At 39.8% G+C, this 18,040-nt stretch overlaps 1 protein-coding gene across 2 annotated transcripts in view; it reads right to left on the reverse strand.

The window, feature by feature from the left end:
* Positions 1-17,532, reverse strand: part of LOC128700391 (uncharacterized) — a 29,999-nt gene extending 12,467 nt beyond the window's left edge. For both annotated transcript variants that reach the window (XM_053793584.2, XM_053793583.2), the window contains exons 1-4: positions 17,367-17,532; positions 14,730-14,903; positions 5,494-5,606; positions 463-569 (exon numbers count right to left, since the gene is read on the reverse strand). In XM_053793584.2, coding sequence (XP_053649559.1) covers positions 463-569; positions 5,494-5,606; positions 14,730-14,903; positions 17,367-17,517 — 545 coding nt within the window. In that variant the 5' untranslated portion in view covers positions 17,518-17,532. The remainder of the gene's footprint in view (positions 1-462; positions 570-5,493; positions 5,607-14,729; positions 14,904-17,366) is intronic.
* Positions 17,533-18,040: the final 508 nt, after the last annotated feature.

An 18,040-nucleotide genomic window follows, 5' to 3' on the forward strand; every position in this document is an offset into this window, starting at 1 on the left:
AGATATTTTGAATATGTAAACACAGATGAAACATGAAATAAACACTATTCAATTTAAATATAAATCAACCAAATTTAAGTTCTTTTCCCCATATGATACCTCCTCTCAGAAAACACTTGAACTACTTTACTTTTTACATCAGCTGTGAGGAATTCTTTTTCAATGCCAGGTTGGTTGGTCGATCAGTTGCTCCTGTGACATTCAAGACCTCAGATACGTTTTTATTAATTTCAGTTTCGAAAATGACCTTTCACAACTTGCGATTGAAAATGCGATTGTAAGCAGTCATCTGTATGAAACACACAGCTTCGGAAAGACATCCCTCCCATACTGCAGTAAAGACTCCAGAGCATCTTTAGGATCAGGGGGAATTCTATTCCCTCCATGGGTTATGTATATTAGCTAAGGCTGTGTTCATGAAAATCATTCCATTAATAAATCCTTTTCTATGAGTCAACTAACACTTTCTCTTGGTGATGTGGAAGTGGATTCTCCTGGTAGTACTTCTTAAGATACCAGCATGTCAGTTTCATCTGCATATTACTTTCAGCAAAGTGTTCAAATGATGCCTGTAATGAATATAAGATATTTACATTAAATTTTTCTAATGGAAAACTAAAAACACAGTGTCACTAAAAATACAATTTAGCAAATCAATAAAAATATAGCAAATTCATTAAAATGTACAAGTCAATTAAAATATATTGTTAACTACAATACAGTGGACCCTCGACCAGCGATGGCATCGATTAACGATAAATCTGATAAGCGATACATTTTATCGCAAAAATTTTGCCTCGATTAGCGCTAAAAAACTCGACCAACACAATTCGTTCAGTCTGAGACGCGTCCACTTCTGGCCAGTGTTTAGAAGCCAGCCAGCCACCGCGGTCACTTCCAAGCATACAATCGGAACATTTCATGTTATCACAGCCTTTTTAGTGATTGCACCTGCAAAATAAGTCACCATGGGCCCCAAGAAAGCTTCTAGTGCCAACCCTACAGCAACAAAAAGGGTGAGAATTACTATGGATATGAAGAAAGAGATCATTGCTAAGTATGAAAGTGGAGTGTAAGTCTCCGAGCTGGCCAGGCTGTACACAAAACCCCCAATCAACCATCGCTACTATTGTGGCCAAGAAAACGGCAATAAAGGAAGCTGTTCTTGCCAAAGGTGCAACTGTTTTCGAAACTGAGATCGCAAGTGATAGAAGATGTTGAGAGACTGTTATTGGTATGGATAAACGAAAAACAGATAGCAGGAGATAGCATCTCTCAAGCGATCATATGTGAAAAGGCTAGGAAGTTGCATAACGATTTAATTAGAAAAATGCCAGCAACTAGTGGTGATGTGAGTGAATTTAAGGCCAGCAAAGGTTGGTTTGAGAGATTTAAGAATTGTAGTGGCATACATAGTGTGATGAGGCTGCCAGTTTGGACCAAAAAGCAGCTGAAAAATATGTGCAGGAATTCAAGGAGTACATAGACAGTGAAGGACTGAAACCTGAACAAGTGTTTAATGGTGATACTGACAATGTTGTGAAACACTTTAGGAATGTCATAAAGGAACGGGAGGTACAGGCCTCTATGGGCAGATATGTTGTGCGACAGAGGTCCAGTGACTCTCAAGCTGGTCCTAGTGGCATTAAAAGAAGAAGGGAAGTAACCCCGAAAAAGGACTTGCCACCTCAAGTCCTAATGGAAGGGGATTCCCCTTCTAAACACTAAGACCATCAGCACACTCCCCTCTTCCCATCCCATCAATCATCACCAGATCTTCAATAAAGGTAAGTGTCATGTAACTGTGCATGTCTTCTTCAGTTTGTGTGTATTACAATTAATATTTCATGTGTTAAAATTTTTTTTTTCAATACTTTTGGGTGTCTTGCACGGATTAATTTGATTTCCATTATTTCTTATGGGGAAAATTAACTTGACTAACGATTATTCTGACTAACGATGAGCTCTCAGGAACGGATTAATAGCGTTAGTCGAGGGTCCACTGTACACCCCTCGAAGAAGATACTTTGATGCCAGTAAGGGGCTCTTGATGCTAGAAATTTAACCTACCCTTTCCCTGGAGCAAAATTAATTGGTTCCCATTCCCCCAGGCACAGTATGAGCACCATGAATTTATTGCTTCTCTCTGATAATAATAATAATAATAATAACAATAAATACAGATCAAGAGCCCAAATCCAGGTTAGTGAATGAATGAATTCCTTAATGCTTTGTGGAAAATATAGATATTGTCTTTGCATCTATAAGTTAGACTCAGTCACATGAAAGAGCATGGTAACTTAAGCTTTATGCAGTACTGGCAATATTATTATTATGGATTTTTTAAAAATTAGTTATTTTTCTACTACAAGGTCAATTACACCAATTTCACTGACTGCTAATGGATCTATATTGATACATCAGTACAGGCCAACTAATTTACATTGATTAATATTTGGTTTGACCACCCCTAGCATTCTGTCCAAACGTAGATCTACACTGACATGCACAGTGCTCCGAGCATAGATCTACGTCCAATTTTACATGCTTTCAAATGGAGAAAATCAAGGTTGGAGCACTATGCACGTCAATGTAGATCTACGTTTGGACAGTTTAAGGGTTAACACGTGTAGGCATCGTTTTTTTTTTTTAACAAGTCGGCCGTCTCCCACCGAGGCAGGGTGACCCAGAAAGAAAGAAAATCCGCAAAAAGAAAATACTTTCATCATCATTCAACACTTTCACCTCACTCACACATAATCACTGATACTTGATTCCTTGATATTGCCAGAATGAAACCGAACCTTAATAAGGCATTCTATGAGCTGCACTTGGTTGTTGGAATATCCAATGACCATCACCATACCAATACCTTATCTGAGGCAGCAACTGAGCCACGTGGGCAGTGACCCCCAAAACACCCTCCAGATATACTCCAGGTATATACTTAATCTGGTTCATGGTACCCTCAACCATGTACAAACAACATGTTCCATGAATGGAAATGGCTCCCCACACCGTGATTTACTGAGGAAATTTTACCGTCTTCTTTAGACATTCAGGCATAAATTCCTCACCTGACCGCCTTCTTACAGTCAGCACACAATGGTTGATTTATCAAAGAATACCACATGCAACAGTAGAAAAGATAATAGAAGTACAGCCTCTCCTCACTGAATGACAGAGTTCCACTTCTAAGATCAAGTAGGTAAATGAATTCGTCGCTAAGCAAGGAGCATACTATAATGGTAGTGGGTTTGTGTCAACCATTTGATATTGTTTTAATGTCACCTTTGCACCATTTATAACATTTTTAGTACATTTTTAAATGTTTATACTGTAGTGTACTGTATACTGAAATAAACAGAATAGAGGAAATCAGCTCTAATATACATTACAGTGGACCCCCGGTTAACGATTTTAATCCGTGCAAGAGGGCTCATCGTTATGCGAAATAATCGTTATGCGAATTAATTTTCCCCATAAGAAATAATGGAAATAAAATTAATCCGTGCAAGACGCCCAAAAGTATGAAAAAAAATTTTTTTTACCACATGAAATGTTAATTTTAATACACACAAACTGAAAAAGGCATGCACAATTACATGACACTTACTTTTATTGAAGATCTGGTGATGATTGATGGGATGGGAGGAGGGGAGAGCATTATCTTCTTACTGTTTAGAAGGGGAATCCCCTTCCATTAGGACTTGAGGTAGCAAGTCCTTTTCTGGGGTTACTTCCCTTCTTCTTTTAATGCCACTAGGACCAGCTTCAGAGTCACTGGACCTCTGTCGCACAACAAATCTGTCCATAGAGCTCTGTACCTCCCGTTTCTTCAAGACTTTCCTAAAATGGGCCATAACATTGTCATTGAAATAGTCACCAGCACGGCTTGCAACAGCTGTGTCAGGGTGATTTTCATCTATAAAGGTTTGCAGTTCAAACCACTCTGCACACATTTCCTTAATCTTTGAAGTAGGCACAATGGATTCCACAACTGGCATAGGCTTCTCAGGGTTAGCCCCAAACCCTTCAAAATCTTTCTTAATTTCCATACTAATTCTCACCCTTTTTACCACAGGGTTGGCACTAGAAGCTTTCTTGGGGCCCATGGTCACTTATTTTCCAGAAACACCACCGAAAACACTGTAATAATACGAAATATTCCGAGTGTATGCTTGGATGTTACCGCGGAGGCTGGCTGGTAAACAATGGGACGGCCGGCACATGTGAGGGCACATTGGACGCGTCTCGGACGAAAATCGGTATGCGGGTTTTTAATCGGTATGCGGGGCAAAAATTTTGCGATAAAAGTAATCGTTATGCGGAAAAATCGCTATGCGATGCCATCGTTATGCGGGGGTCCACTGTATTTCGGTATGCATACTGGTCAGAGAGCCTGTCGTAAGTCCGAGTCGTCAGTAAACGAGTTTGTCGCTAAGTGAGGAGAGGCTGTAATAGAACAACCAGAGAAGATGAATAGTAATCTTAACACCACCTACAACAATAGAAAAGACAATAAAAGTAGTGGAACAATCAGAGAAGATGAATGATAATCTGAATTTTTTAAAATAGAATTGTCATTTTATCGATAATTAATGGTCTTTTATGAACAACAAATGAACTGATTAGCTAAATGTAATTCTTACCTGCTCTCATTCTCTAAGTCCACTCAATGTGATTCTTAGCCCAGGCTAAATGTTTCCATATCATGGGTTCAGTAAGTTGTTGCTTCTTTCTGGGGTGACATTCTTTCAAAAGCCTCAATAACTGTCCTTTGGGGAAGGCTAACATCTGCTACTGCTAGGTCAGAGGAAATCTGCCTGTCTAATCTTGGTGGGGTTTTCTGTGTTCTACCACATATTTCCACCCATTTTAAGTTTAAATCTTGATTGTCATTAAATTTCTTCTTACTTTTACTGACTGAGTTGAAACACCAAGTTTTATTGCTATTTCTTTCTGTTTCAATGTGGTATCACTTGATAAAATGCTTATCTGTCCCACTATATGAGGATTCAAATCGTTACTTTTACCCATTTCTGCTGACTTTCTAACAAAAGGCACTTTTAGCAGCAAACATGGGCACAGAAAATAGTACACATTAACGGAATCATCACAGTCAATAAAAAGCAGAAAACCAAACCAGGACAGCAACTGAGACAAGCATCTAGGTAAACACCATGCAGCCTGTCTAATTCTGTGTTACCATCCATTGTTCCTTCAGTTACCAAACAAAAACTCACAATAATCTTAACCCTTTTTAAAGTTAATTTTAAATAGTTGCCCTGTACTAATGTATCAAGACAAATCATTAGCAATCAATGACATTGGCTTAATTTACCTTTTAGTAGAAAAGTATCGAATGTTCAAAAAATCCATAATAATGCCAGTACTGTAACTCCAATCTCCCTCATGCCTTCATATTTCTCCCTTTTTTTTCTGATAAGGAGTCTGAAATACAATGCTGATATAGTACATAGGTTATGTTACCTTAGCAAGAACTTTACCAATACCGTGACCCCTAAATGCTGCAGGGACCACAGTGTGCTGAAGATCAACAATTTTCTTTGCTGAATCTATATCATATTGAAGGTAAGCCTTATCTGAAAAAAGAAAGCATAATTATTTTAAAATGTAGAAAAATCTTAATCTCAATAAATGATTATAACTATTACCATAATTTTTAAAGGGGTGGACTGGTAAGCCAGCAGAAGGCCTCAGTCAGATGACCAGAAACTCCAACGGTGAGTCATCATCTGACTAAGATCCACGTCAGTAAACATTTTTCCTGTTTCCTGACAAACCTTACCTAACCAAGAAAAATCTTTACAAGCTAGCACGTGAAAAAAACAGACTTTAAGGATGAACTAAATACAAATTTATTCTTGAGAAACGAACACCTAAACCAGCTCTATCTGTTAGGGTACATTAGAGTTGAAAGTTGCAAGAAAATCACACTACATAATCAGCACACCAGGTTTGTTAAATCCGCTGAGCACAAGAGAAACATTTAGATAAGAGATTAAACCTTACTCAAAACACTGAGAACAATACTGTAGTGGTAGTGGTACAGCAGCAGCAGGAGGAGGAGAAGCAACAGCAGCAGCAGCAGCAGCGACAGGAGGAAGGAGGAAGAAGAAGAGGTGGTGGTGGTGGTGGTGCTCATGAACTGAAAGGCTTTGTAAAATGTTACTACTTCTATACATTATGCCTGCATTATCTATTACATATCAGTAATTACTTTTGGAAATAAATTTTGATTAGCTTTTATATTTTTTGGTGCTCTAAGCAGCTGCTTTTATGACACTGTGGACTAAAGACTTTTGTGCAACATCTGAAGCAACCTGGTTCTGTTCTGCTGGTGTAAGTTGGATGATTCTCTTTTGTTAATATTACTGGAGAATACCTTTGACTCAATACCGAAATACAGTGGTACCTTGACTTACGAGTGCCCCAACTTACGAGTTTTCCTAGTTACGAGCCATCGCTTGGTCGATTTTTTGCTTTGAGTTGCAAGCCAAACTCTGAGTTACGAGCGAGCTCCAGTACACTGCCACTAATTGAAGGCGTATCTGAAGTCAAATCCGACTCTGTACCCAGAGGAATGTTAGGTACTGTACTTTGTCCCATCCCACATGCTCTTCCAAGACGTAAGTGGAAGGATAATACTCCCACACTAATCCCAGACTGTAGTGAGGTACCTCGTCCCTTGTTTGATTCTCGTATAAATCCCGGGAAGAGGTAACCTCCGTTTCAACACTCAGAGTTTGTCCAGAAACATTAATTAAGGGGGGTGGAGTACTGATAGTGGTGGGTGTAGTGGTGGTCGGTGGAGTAGTGACGGTGGTGGGTGGAGTAGTGATGGTGGTGGGTGGAGTAGTGATGGTGATGGGTGGAGTAGTGATGGTAGTGGGTGGAGTACTGATAGTGGTGGGTGGAGTACTGATAATGGTGGGTGTAGTAGTGACAGTGGTGGATGGAGTAGTGATGGTGGTGGGTGGAGTAGTGGTGGTGGATGAATCAGTGATAATGGTGGGTGAAGTAGATATGGTGGTGGGTGGAGTAATGAGGGTGCTGGGTGTAGTAGAGACCTGCATGGAGACCACCCTACAGCTTACCAAGGACCACCTTCGCCTTAATATACGTAGTGACGACCTAAAGGATTGCATACTGATGGGCTACCAAGCAGGTAAAAAAAAACAGTGCTGTTAAAATTCCAAACTAGCCTACAAAGAAACAACCTACTAAAAACATCTATTTCTATGAAAACTGATGTTTACGTCAATGAGTGCCTTACCAAAACAAGACAAAACCTTCTTTATCGGCTAAGAAAATTGCGCTATGCCCAAAAAATCCACCAGTGCTTTGTGAGGGATGGAAAAATCGCAGTTAGGAAACAGCCCACTGGGAAGAGATACTTCATCTCTACAGAACATGACCTTAAAACATTCCTAAGTGAGGCTGGACTAACAGAATCAGAGTAAAGTGCAGATAATACCCATAGTCCACCGTTAGTGTTATATTGTCATAAATTTGTGCCCCCCTAAAATTCTAATACCCCAACTACTTTTGATTGTCATTGTTGTATTCAACGACCATTCTACCTCATAGTCTTAATTGTGTTTAATATCTACAGAATCTATCTCCTTTTTTACAACTTACTACATCACTGTTCCATCTTATTTTATTATAAACTAACCATAACTTGTCTTCAATAATTCTACCTCACTTTAAAAAATACTCAATTGCCCAATTTTATTCTAAATCCCTATTATTGCCCAATTTTACTTTAAACTATATTGATCAAACTTATTGTAAACTTCTTTTATTGACCATTTTTACTCCATACTTTTTTAAAACTAGTATTTTCAACTACAACTTTTATATTATCCTGTCTACCATCTTACTAGCATATTATAACCAAGTCATTGCCATTTTTATTTTTATAATTTTTTTATTATTCTTTTGCTACCTTAATTTGTGTATTTTATCCTGTCAATTTAAATCTAATTATGCTCTAATTCTTGTAAACAACTTATATAAGACCTTAGTGCAATTACAATTGAGAGTCTTGTTCCTTTATTATATTATTAGATTAATCACAGTTTTACTCTAGCTCATTCTAGCTCAATACATAGTCAATACCAAATTCACTATACTAGACCATAGTGCAATTACTAGTGAGAGACTGGTGCTATTTGTAATTTGTATTTTTATATTATTAGACTAAACCTAGTTGTACTATAGCTCTTTCTATCTCAATACATAGTCAATACCAAATTCACTATATTAGACCATAGTGCAATTACTAGTGAGAGACTGGTGCTATTTTTAATTTGTACTATAGCTCATTCTAGCTCAAAACATAGACTCCACAAAAGTCATTATTAGACCTTAGTGCAATTACAAGTGAGAGTCTTGTTCTATTTTTAATTTGTATTTTTATATTACGTACTAGTTTATACCTAGTTGTACTTTAGTTCATTCAAGCACAACACATAGACAACATCAACTTCATTATGTGTAGTAGTGACTATACCCTACATGACCAAAATACTCTAGCTATATACTTGTCCAAACTCCCTACAACTACAGATATCAGTACTAGAACTCAACACACAACTCAGGATATAAATAACCATAATTTAAACCTAGAAGATGATTGATCACGTTGACCCTGATCTAAACCTCCATAATCTGACACCCAATCAAAACCTATTGGAAAGTAACTTCCTTTATTACACAGCATCACAAGCCACCACTATCCTAAACAATGCTAAAAGTCTATCAGTACTTAACTACAACATCAGGTCCTTAAGCAAACACTATGATGACCTCCTAGCACTCCTTGAATCACTAAAGACACCCTTCTCCTACATTATTCTTACTGAGACCTGGCTTAAACAGGACACAATAGATATCTACCCTCTACCAGGATACACAGCAATTCACAACTGCAGACCAAACCAAGTTGGGGGTGGTATTGCAATCTATTACTCTAACCAATTATCTTGTCTTAGCACCACTTGCTTTAGTGATGAATATGGGGAATACATTTTTGCTAATTTTACTGTAAAAAACTTAAGACACCTATAACAATCGGTGCCATTTACCAGATACCTCACACAAACATCCCAAATTTCAGTGAGAAATTAAAGTCACTAATAACAAACAGACAAATGAATAAGCACCACCTTCTCTTAGCTGGAGACTTCAACATCAACCTTGGCTTACTAGATGATCAGCCTGTAACTGATTTCATCAACAATATGAACAACACACTTCTCATACCAACAATAACTAAACCAACCAGGCTCACTGAGACAAGTGCAACCATAATAGACCACATATGGACCAATATACTAGCCCCCCTTAAATCAGGGATAATCACAGATAGCACTACAGACCACTACCCTACCTTCCTCCTGACAAACATTAGTAAACCACCACTTGAATACAACAAAGTCTCATTTAGACTCCATGACGAGACCTCAGTAAGGAAGTTCACAGCTGACCTAGAGACTGTTGATTGGCCTACAGAATTCTCCAAGGCCAATGGTATTGATGACTGGACAGACATTTTTCTTAACAAATTACTTAGACTATACAACAAACATTGTCCTATAAAAACAAAACAGATCACAAACAAACGGCTTGGTTGCCCATGGCTAACTAGCACCATTCTGAAATCCATTGACAAGAAACACCAATATGAAAAGCAATATAGACAGGGCTTAATACACAAAGATATTCTTAAACACTATTCATCAGCTCTCACCAAAGTAATAAAGAAAGCCAAACAACTATACTACTCCAATAGATTCACAGACACTAGAGGAGATATAAAAAAGACCTGGAAAACACTCTCTCAGATTCTAGGGACCCACAAACTGAGAAAAACCAAGAATATTGTCCTAACTAAACCTAATGAAACACCACTACATCCCACTGACACAGCTAACAAGATAAACGACTTCTTCTCAACCATAGGATCTAATCTCGCCAGTAAAATCCCACATACCAATGCCCATGCCGGGGACTACCTAGATGGGAATTTCCCTAATTCCTTCTATCTTGCACCAACTGAGCCCACGGAAGTCACTGAGATTATAAAGTCACTTAAAAATAACTTGGGGAATCTGTCTCATGTCCCACCATTACTGTACAAGCGAGCGGCCCATGTCCTTTCGCATGCTATTTCATTACTATTTAACAAGTCACTAGAGACTAGCACCTTCCCGAAACTACTCAAGATGGCAAGGGTTACACCAATACATAAAGGTGGTGACCCTACAGACTTAAACAACTATAGGCCAATATCTAACTTACCATTGCTATCCAAAATCTTTGAGAAACTCGTGCACAGGAGACTGTATTCATTTATAACAGCTCAAAACATACTCAACCCCTGCCAATTTGGATTCTGGAAAAATAAAAGCACTAATGATGCAATCATAAAAATGCTAGATCTGCTTTACACAGCATTGGAAAATAAGGAATATCCACTAGGAATTTTTATTGACCTAAGAAAAGCTTTTGACACAGTAGACCACGACATCCTACTCCACAAACTTGATCATTACGGTATAAGAGGCCATGCGCTTGCTTATTTCAAATCTTACATTACTAATAGGTATCAGTATGTCACCATTAAAGACACAGCATCAGCAACACGGCCACTTGATACTGGAGTTCCGCAGGGAAGTGTCCTTGGTCCCCTGCTCTTCCTCATATACATCAATGACCTTCCAAACGTATCCCAACACCTGAAACCCATTCTCTTTGCTGATGACACGACTTATGTCATCTCTCACCCTAATCTTGCCACCCTCAACACCATTGTGAATGAGGAGCTGATTAAAATATCGACTTGGATGACAGCCAATAAACTTACGCTTAACACTGACAAAACCTACTATATTATGTTTGGTAGCAGAGCAGGAGATGCACAAATTAACATTAAGATTGACAACACTCTAATTACCAGAAATAATGGGGGAAAATTCCTAGGCTTATACCTTGACAACAACCTGAATTTCAGCACCCATATCCAGCATATAACCAAAAAAGTATCCAAAACGGTTGGGATCCTCTCCAAGATACGATACTACGTGCCGCAAAATGCCCTTCTCACACTATACCACTCACTTATTTATCCATACCTCACCTATGCTATTTGTGCTTGGGGATCAACTGCAGCAACACACCTAAAGCCAATAATAACCCAACAAAAAGCTGCAGTAAGAATAATCACTAAATCCCATCCCTGGCAACACACCCCCCCCACTCTTCATAGACCTAAACTTACTCCCAGTTCAGTACATCCACACTTACTACTGTGCAATCTACATCTACAGGGCCTTAAACTCTGGAGTTACCTGGAGTTTACCTGGAGAGAGTTCCGGGGGTCAACGCCCCCGCGGCCCGGTCTGAGACCAGGCCTCCTGGTGGATCAGAGCCTGATCAACCAGGCTGTTGCTGCTGGCTGCACGCAAACCAACATACGAGCCACAGCCCGGCTGATCCGGAACTGACTTTAGGTGCTTGTCCAGTGCCAGCTTGAAGACTGCCAGGGGTCTGTTGGTAATCCCCCTTATGTGTGCTGGGAGGCAGTTGAACAGTCTCGGGCCCCTGACACTTATTGTATGGTCTCTTAACGTGCTAGTGACACCCCTGCTTTTCATTGGGGGGATGGTGCATCGTCTGCCAAGTCTTTTGCTTTCGTAATGAGTGATTTTCGTGTGCAAGTTCGGTACTAGTCCCTCTAGGATTTTCCAGGTGTATATAATCATGTATCTCTCCCTCCTGCGTTCCAGGGAATACAGGTTTAGGAACCTCAAACGCTCCCAATAATTGAGGTGTTTTATCTCCGTTATGCGCGCCGTGAAAGTTCTCTGTACATTTTCTAGGTCGGCAATTTCACCTGCCTTGAAAGGTGCTGTTAGTGTGCAGCAATATTCCAGCCTAGATAGAACAAGTGACCTGAAGAGTGTCATCATGGGCTTGGCCTCCCTAGTTTTGAAGGTTCTCATTATCCATCCTGTCATTTTTCTAGCAGATGCGATTGATACAATGTTATGGTCCTTGAAGGTGAGATCCTCCGACATGATCACTCCCAGGTCTTTGACGTTGGTGTTTCGCTCTATTTTGTGGCCAGAATTTGTTTTGTACTCTGATGAAGATTTAATTTCCTCATGTTTACCATATCTGAGTAATTGAAATTTCTCATCGTTGAACTTCATATTGTTTTCTGCAGCCCACTGAAAGATTTGGTTGATGTCTGCCTGGAGCTTTGCAGTGTCTGCAATGGAAGACACTGTCATGCAGATTCGGGTGTCATCTGCAAAGGAAGACACGGTGCTGTGGCTGACATCCTTGTCTATGTCGGATATAAGGATGAGGAACAAGATGGGAGCGAGTACTGTGCCTTGTGGAACAGAGCTTTTCACCGTAGCTGCCTCGGACTTTACTCTGTTGACGACTACTCTCTGTGTTCTGTTAGTGAGGAAATTATAGATCCATCGACCGACTTTTCCTGTTATTCCTTTAGCACGCATTTTGTGCGCTATTACGCCATGGTCACACTTGTCGAAGGCTTTAGCAAAGTCTGTATATATTACATCTGCATTCTTTTTGTCTTCTAGTGCATTTAGGACCTTGTCGTAGTGGTCCAATAGTTGAGACAGACAGGAGCGACCTGTTCTAAACCCATGTTGCCCTGGGTTGTGTAACTGATGGGTTTCTAGATGCGTGGTGATCTTGCTTCTTAGGACCCTTTCAAAGATTTTTATGATATGGGATGTTAGTGCTATTGGTCTGTAGTTCTTTGCTGTTGCTTTACTGCCCCCTTTGTGGAGTGGGGCTATGTCTGTTGCCCCACTCCACACTCTAATATCAACCTTGACCTAAAATGCTTTCTTGATAGTTGTGACAGAACCCACAGGCATAACACCAGACACAAACATCTCTACGACATTCCCCGTGTCCGACTAAACCTTTACAAAAATTCAATGTATGTCAAAGGCCCTAAAATCTGGAATACCCTACCTGAGAACTCTAGAACTGCAGACACATTCATCACCTTCAAAACTACCATTAGAAAACATCTTATCTCCCTGATACAACCCGTCAACTAACTACACGAATACCACCTGGTGGTTCACACTTACACTCACTCACTCATTTGACCATAAACAGAAATATTAATCTCAATCTTAAAATAATGAATCCTGTGATACTCCAATACTGAAACTATGTACTGTGCCAAAACAAAAGCATTCACATTGCTAAACTCACAAACTAGTATTTAGTCACTTAGCCATAATACCAACTTACCTCATAATTTGTAATATTTTACAATTAAGAATAAAACTAAGTCTGCCCGAAATACCTAGCCATGTTAAGCGTTCTAGTGGTACACTCTGTAATCACAATTTTACTACATGTAAACCACACAATAACCAAATTTCTGTAAACTCAGCATTGTAATCCTTATAGAGAATAAACTTTGAATTTGAATGGTAGTGGGTGGAGTAGTGAAGGTGGTGGGTGGAGTATACAATATTTCTTATTTATAAATACATTTTTCTTATTTAAAAACAGATAAAAAAAACCTTAGGGTGGTTTTTTGGGGGGGCTCAAATGGATTAATGGCATTTCAGTTAATTTCACTGAGGAAAACTGATTTGACATATGAGCAAATTGAGTTACGAGCTTGGTCACAGAATGAATTATACTCGTATGTCACAGTACCACTGTAATCCCAAAAATTCTGATGTTTTCTTATACAGACATTTTAACCAGGAAATACTGTCTAGCGGGTTGGATGATACACTATGATCAGTTTTCCAAATGTTCTTCATTAAAAGTAAGTTACAGTATTGTATTTTGAATAATATACAAATCAAAATGTCAAACAAATACGTATAAGCATAATTTTAGTAAATGACTGTATTAAATTCTGTTGATTTAATGTTAATGCTTTAGCTGGAAAAATTTTAATAACCTTCAAGTGCTAGTTAAGAATTCACCCAAAGTACAGGTAAAGCCTACAGAAATACAGTATGGAGTTCCTCTCACATGCCCAACCATAGCAGAGCACAAAGGGTACATAATTAAAAATTATACAGTATTTATAAATTTCCCAACCTTGAAAAAATAGTAAAACCATAAAACACAGGAGGAGTGGGAGGTTCGCATTAATAAGTATGGATGGACACATAATAGAAACCATGCAACCGTGCTGGCCTATTTATACTGAACCTTAAAAAAGAATGTTCAGTGCCTCTCCCTACTGGGTTCCATAGTGGGTAAGGGGATAGAAAAATTAAGTGTTTTGCTTTATTATGCAAACTGCTTATTCATGTGAACTGCTTCATCCAAAACTCATCGGACAGTATAACTCGACTTACAACTCTGCTGGTTCTGGAAGATCTTTAACAACTGACACCTGTCATCCTATTGCTCACAACATACTACTGCCCAAATTCAATTCAGTTTGTGTACCACCCATCATAACCCTTGCATGTACTGTATTTTTCCCTTTGCTGAATAATGTCCATCAATGATTACACTACCATTAGAGTAACCTCAGCTATGAAATGTTAACATAATTTTTTTTTTTTGGCATTACAACCAAGTACAGGTAAATAACCTCCACAGATTTAGCAACACGTATAATAATAAAAATGGAATTACACACTACCCTAAAATACATTACCACATACCTCTTCCTAATTTAACATAAAATTCCATGTTTTCTTGGTCATGGACAACCTGTGGAGCTTCCACTTGGCTGGACATCTTAGTACATATAGATACTTTTTTAGAGTAAGAAAATGACCTTAGCATGAATCTGCTGGCCATGACCCATGATGATCCCCTGACTCCGTCAAGAGTTCCTGTAATATAAAAATTTACTATAGTTAAAATTTTGTCATTTTCTATACCATACCAGATTATTACTTTGTTTCATTCTACATATACTGATTAATAACAAGTGCATGCTTTATCTCCCATTACAATAATATAACCATTTTCCTAGTGCCTAAAATGGTGATTGCATATTAAAATTTCTGGGATTGTGACATTTATGGGAAAGTACTAAAGTACTGTACCACTAACACTTGAATTTGACCCGCCACCCTACTTGAAACCTGACCCCAATGAAAATACAAGGACCCCAATGGAAATAACAGGACCCCAATGAAAATAAAAGGACCCCAGTGGAAATACAAGGACCCCAATGGAAATACAAGGATCCCAGTGGAAATATAAGGACCCCAATGGAAATACAAGGATCCCAGTGGAAATACAAGGACCCCAATGGAAATACAAGGATCCCAGTGGAAATACAAGGACCCCAATGGAAATACAAGGATCCCAGTGGAAATACCAGGACCCCAATGGAAATACAAGGATCCCAGTGGAAATACCAGGACCCCAGTGGAAATAAGTCACTGACTTTTTTTGGGAGTTATCCTAGGTAATTTACACATATGTTACTCTGTATGATAATTTATTTAGCACTTGATTATAATATGTACCTGTACTTAAATAAACTTACTGGATGAGACAGTAATAGGTTTCTATTTACTAAAAGTCTTTCCATCCCCCACTGGAGTCACTAACTGCCTTCCTTTCCCTACCACCTCACAATATCTTAAAAGTCGACTTCAGTGAGTTATCCTAGGTTCAGTTATTGAGTTATTCTAGGTTCATTTATTGAGTTATTCTAGGTTCATTTACTGAGTTATTCTAGGTTCATATATTGAGATATCCTAGGTTCATATATTGAGTTATCCTAGGTTAATTTATACACATAATTTACTGTATAGCCCATTTTAAAAGTTCAAAATAATGTAAGAGGCACAAATAAATATTAGCTGTGGCTCGTACGTTGGATTGCGTGCAGCCAGCAGTAACAGCCTGGTTGATCAGGCCCTGATCTACCATGAGGCCTGGTCACAAACCGGGCCACAGGGGCGTTGACCCCCGAAACTCTCTCCAGGTAAACTCCAGGTTATAAGTCACTAACAACTACCACAGTACTGAGTCAAGCGGCTCAATACTGTCTCTAAAAAAGTTGAGCCATGAAAAAAAAATAACAGGTGGTCTTTTGTAAATAGAAAAAGAAACTAGAAGTTCCCAAATAGAGCAGGTGGACGTCTCCTTACCAAGTTCTAGTAGAGCAGGTGGACGTCCCCTTACCAAGTTCCAGTAGAGCAGGTGGACGTCCCCTTACCAAGTTCCAGTAGAGCACGTAGACATCCCCTTACCAAGTTCCAGTAGAGCAGGTGGACGTCCCCTTACCAAGTTCCAGTAGAGCAGGTGGACGTCCCCTTACCAAGTTCCAGTAGAGCACGTAGACGTCCCCTTACCAAGTTCTAGTAGAGCAGGTGGACGTCCCCTTACCAAGTTCCAGTAGAGCAGGTAGACGTCCTCTTACCAAGTTCCAGTAGAGCAGGTGGACGTCCCCTTACCAAGTTCCAGTAGAGCACGTAGACGTCCCCTTACCAAGTTCCAGTAGAGCAGGTGGACGTCCCCTTACCAAGTTCCAGTAGAGCAGGTAGACGTCCCCTTACCAAGTTCCAGTAGAGCAGGTGGACGTCCCCTTACCAAGTTCCAGTAGAGCAGGTAGACGTCCCCTTACCAAGTTCCAGTAGAGCAGGTAGCGTCCCCTTACCAAGTTCCAGTAGAGCAGGTGGACGTCCCCTTACCAAGTTCCAGTAAAGCACGTAGACGTCCCGTTACCAAGTTCCAGTAGAACAAGTGGACGTCCCCTTACCAAGTTCCAGTAGAGCAGGTGGACATCCCCTTACCAAGTTCCAGTAGAGCAGGTAGACGTCCCCTTACCAAGTTCCAGTAGAGCAGGTAGACGTCCCCTTACCAAGTTCCAGTAGAGCAGGTAGACGTCCCCTTACCAAGTTCCAGTAGAGCAGGTGGACGTCCCCTTACCAAGTTCCAGTAGAGCAGGTGAACGTCCCCTTACCAAGTTCCAGTAGAGCAGGTGGACATCCCCTTACCAAGTTACAGTAGAGCACGTAGACGTCCCCTTACCAAGTTCCAGTAAAGCAGGTGGACGTCCCCTTACCAAGTTCCAGTAAAGCAGGTGGACGTCCCCTTACCAAGTTCCAGTAAAGCAGGTAGACGTCCCCTTACCAAGTTCCAGTAAAGCAGGTAGACGTCCCCTTACCAAGTTCCAGTAAAGCAGGTAGACGTCCCCTTACCAAATTCCAGTAAAGCAGGTAGACGTCCCCTTACCAAGTTCCAGTAAAGCAGGTGGACGTCCCCTTACCAAGTTCCAGTAAAGCAGGTGGACGTCCCCTTACCAAGTTCCAGTAAAGCAGGACGCCCACACTCACCTGAGCTCAGTAACCGGATTCTCAATAATGGAAAATGGAACTGGCTAATATTGAGCCGATGACAGGTGCCCCTGCTGCAATGTGCCCCTCCTCTAACATTATTATAATCAAAAAGAAGCGCTAAACCACAAGGGTCATCCTGCTGTAACATGCCGCTATTATAACATGTGCCTACTATTATTATTATTATTATTATAATCAAAAAGAAGCGCTAAGCCACAAGGACTATACAGCATGTGCCTACTATACCGTGCCCCCTATTATAACGTATCCCTATTATAACGTGCCCTTATTAGACCATATTATAACGTTCCTCTTAATGTGTCCCTATTATAGCGTGCCTCTATTAATACGTGCCCATATTATAACGTGTCCCTAGTATAACGTGTCCCTAGTATAACGTGCCCCCTATTATAACGTGCCTCTATTATAGCGAGATGTTCACACTGGACCAAGATGGTGCAATTGATGGTGTTATTCAGGGCCACTAACTCTCACGCTTTATTGAGCAATACAAAAAAAATGGGAATGGCCTATGAAGAAGCACTGGACTTGATGAACCCATACGTGCAAATATTCCACGAATCTTGCCCAAGATACATTACACAAGCGTTGAAAAGTTGAAGGCGATCGAATTAGCTTTTTCGAGTAATAAGCAAAAATTTGTGAGAAAA

Source organism: Cherax quadricarinatus, chromosome 71 (genome assembly GCF_038502225.1).
Source record: "Cherax quadricarinatus isolate ZL_2023a chromosome 71, ASM3850222v1, whole genome shotgun sequence".
NCBI lineage: Eukaryota > Metazoa > Arthropoda > Malacostraca > Decapoda > Parastacidae > Cherax > Cherax quadricarinatus.